Here is a 2,451-nt window from a genome sequence, read left to right as displayed (position 1 = left end):
AAATCAGGGCAAACAACTCTCAGCTACTCCTACTGTAAGGAGTCTGCACAGTAGCTCAAGTCCAAGTTGCACTGATTCAACATCCTTGCCTAAAGCAAAAAAGTTTTGGTCACACTGCAGATTTCATTTTAATAGAGTGTACATGGAAAAATAACAATTCATTTCCAAAGGAAAAGATGTGAAAGGCACCTAATGTAACTCAATTCCAAAAAAAGAGAATGATTGGAAAAATCAGAAAGAAACCAGAAGCATGACCAAAGATGAAGTAAAGCAACAGCTGCTTCAAACATGCCTCATAGGTGATAAAGTCTTATTAATTGAAAAAATCCAATTACATCAAATTATAAGCATACTACTCACTCCCTGATCCATTCACATCAATACAAGAATACAGTGCAATCTGTGGCCCATTTTTAATTAAATTATAAATACATCAGGTGAGAACTCCTTCCCACCCTGCAAAATTTCCAACTCACTCAGGCCATTGATTATTAAGAGAGTTCAGACTCCCTGAACACATCATACAAAACAGACAACTGCAGAGAATAGTGAGGCTGGGTTTAGTTTTTAAAGACAGTGGATCAAAACGTCACACAGGTTGATCTGCTATTAATTCTTTTCTTTTACATGCTGAGGGAATTCAACAACTCATCAGAAAAAAATGGATCCAAGATGCAAAGTAAAAACAGTTAAAAACAACAAGCAAGTAAAAGGGCCTACACAGCAGAGATAGGTAATGTTTTGGGCAGAGTGCCAACCCCTCCCCCCCCTTTGACTTGGCAGGTGTTGGTGTGCCAGCGGTAGATAGCAGGGGAGCCCCAAGGAGCCCAATCCTTGTTGTGGCAGTGTAGACCTGGCTCATTCCCCACCATCTGCCCCGAGGCGTGTGTGCCAAACAAAATGCCTTTGCATGCCACGCTCTGACACCCACGCTGGGGATTACTTACCCCTGACCTAAAGTGTTACACTTTGGAATTTCATTCTTTTACATATACAAAATAATGATACAGTAAGAAAATTCAAACAAGGAACCAACTTAGATACTTCAATCTTAGCTTCTCAGTGATATGTGAATCGAAACTTTGATTCAGACACACTGTCACTTAAACTATTGAGGGAGGGGGAAAAACCAAAATTAACAGTCTTACATGCAACATTTGTTGCTTGCAGAGAGACCAGAATTTTCTTGCAAGATGACTGAGCGGGAAACACCATTGAAGCCACCTTGGAGTTCCAGATGTAGATGGTCCAAAAGATAACGCATGAATTCATGGGCATCTTGTTGCTGGTACCCCCTTAATGCAAGGATATGCAGTGAATGCAGACTGCATCTTTATTGATGACATATTAGCAGAACACATTTGCAATGTTCAAACTGACCTTACAGCCAATTACTTACAGTTTTACAGTGCTCACTTGTTCATACTATTCTAGTATCAGTAGTCAACCAACTTCTGCAACTGTGGCATTAACAGGTCTACATCAGACTGCAATACTTGATCATGATCTCAAAAGACACAGCTTGTGAATCTGCAGAAAATGTGAGGTGCCCCTCCCTTCCCATCCAGATCTGTTGCACTTAAAGTTTAATAGTTTAAAATTAAATGGTGGGGAGGAGAGGGGACGAACCCAATGAAAGCCACATTGATAACACTATACAAAACAGCAGGCACCAGCAAATACTTGTTTTTTAATGTATGTCAGTTTGCTTCTTTTGTGTTGCTTTGATAAGTAACAATACCTACAATACTGCATAGAATTGTAGTTTTTAAAGACAGACTGGTGCTTCATGTGAACTGGCTGGCTGGGTGAAGTCCTATCACTGGGCCAAGGCCACTGTAACTGCTGGCCAACAATGAGAACTTACTTCATATAAAAGATTATCATTTACTGATATCCAGCACTGCTTTCAAGCACTGGGATTAGACAGACCACTACAGAGGTAGCAGATGGAGGTGGCTATTGATTATCTCCTCCCCCCTTGCAAAATCATTCTCTCCCTTCCTCTTTTGGGCTGCTGGTTGCACATGTCAGCAGTTTGTTGCATGCTAAGTGAAAAAGGGGTATGGGCAGTTGGACCCATGGTTGGCACAGCTGGGCTGTGAAGTAACTGTGCAGGGCTGCAGGCTGAACTGATCATAAGTCATACAACAGGGGGGCCTCAGTATCATCTAGTATCAAAAGTACATTTTTGGCAGTAAGATTCAAGAGTAACTGGCCAATTTGGGTCAGATTTAATTCAGCCACAAAACCATCATTCCTTTGGCACTGTCAGCAGGTTTTCTTTTTCTAAATAAAGGCTTTCCTTTTCTGGGTGATAGCTTCCACATCTCCTGCATGACAAGCTCTTTAAAATAATACATGTGAAAGGGGAAATATTTCTAATATTTCTAGACTGACTTTCACATCTGTATTTAGAATAGCATGCCTCATCCTCAAGTCACTTCGTAA

The 2,451-nt window shown here is 40.8% G+C and overlaps 1 protein-coding gene across 5 annotated transcripts in view; it reads right to left on the bottom strand.

Moving 5' to 3' along the window:
- USP3 (ubiquitin specific peptidase 3) overlaps window positions 1-2,451 on the bottom strand; it is a 57,827-nt gene that overhangs the window by 8,544 nt on the left and 46,832 nt on the right. For 3 of the 5 annotated variants that reach the window (XM_006027207.3, XM_025208416.1, XM_025208417.1), the window contains one exon: window positions 1,149-1,295. The exons of the other annotated variants lie outside the window; for them this stretch is intronic. In XM_006027207.3, the coding sequence (XP_006027269.1) occupies window positions 1,149-1,295 (147 nt within the window). The remainder of the gene's footprint in view (window positions 1-1,148; window positions 1,296-2,451) is intronic. 5 annotated transcript variants of the gene reach the window in all.

The sequence above is a fragment of the Alligator sinensis genome, unplaced genomic scaffold (genome assembly GCF_000455745.1).
Source record: "Alligator sinensis unplaced genomic scaffold, ASM45574v1 scaffold954_1, whole genome shotgun sequence".
NCBI lineage: Eukaryota > Metazoa > Chordata > Crocodylia > Alligatoridae > Alligator > Alligator sinensis.
This window is presented reverse-complemented; position numbering and strand designations above follow the sequence as displayed.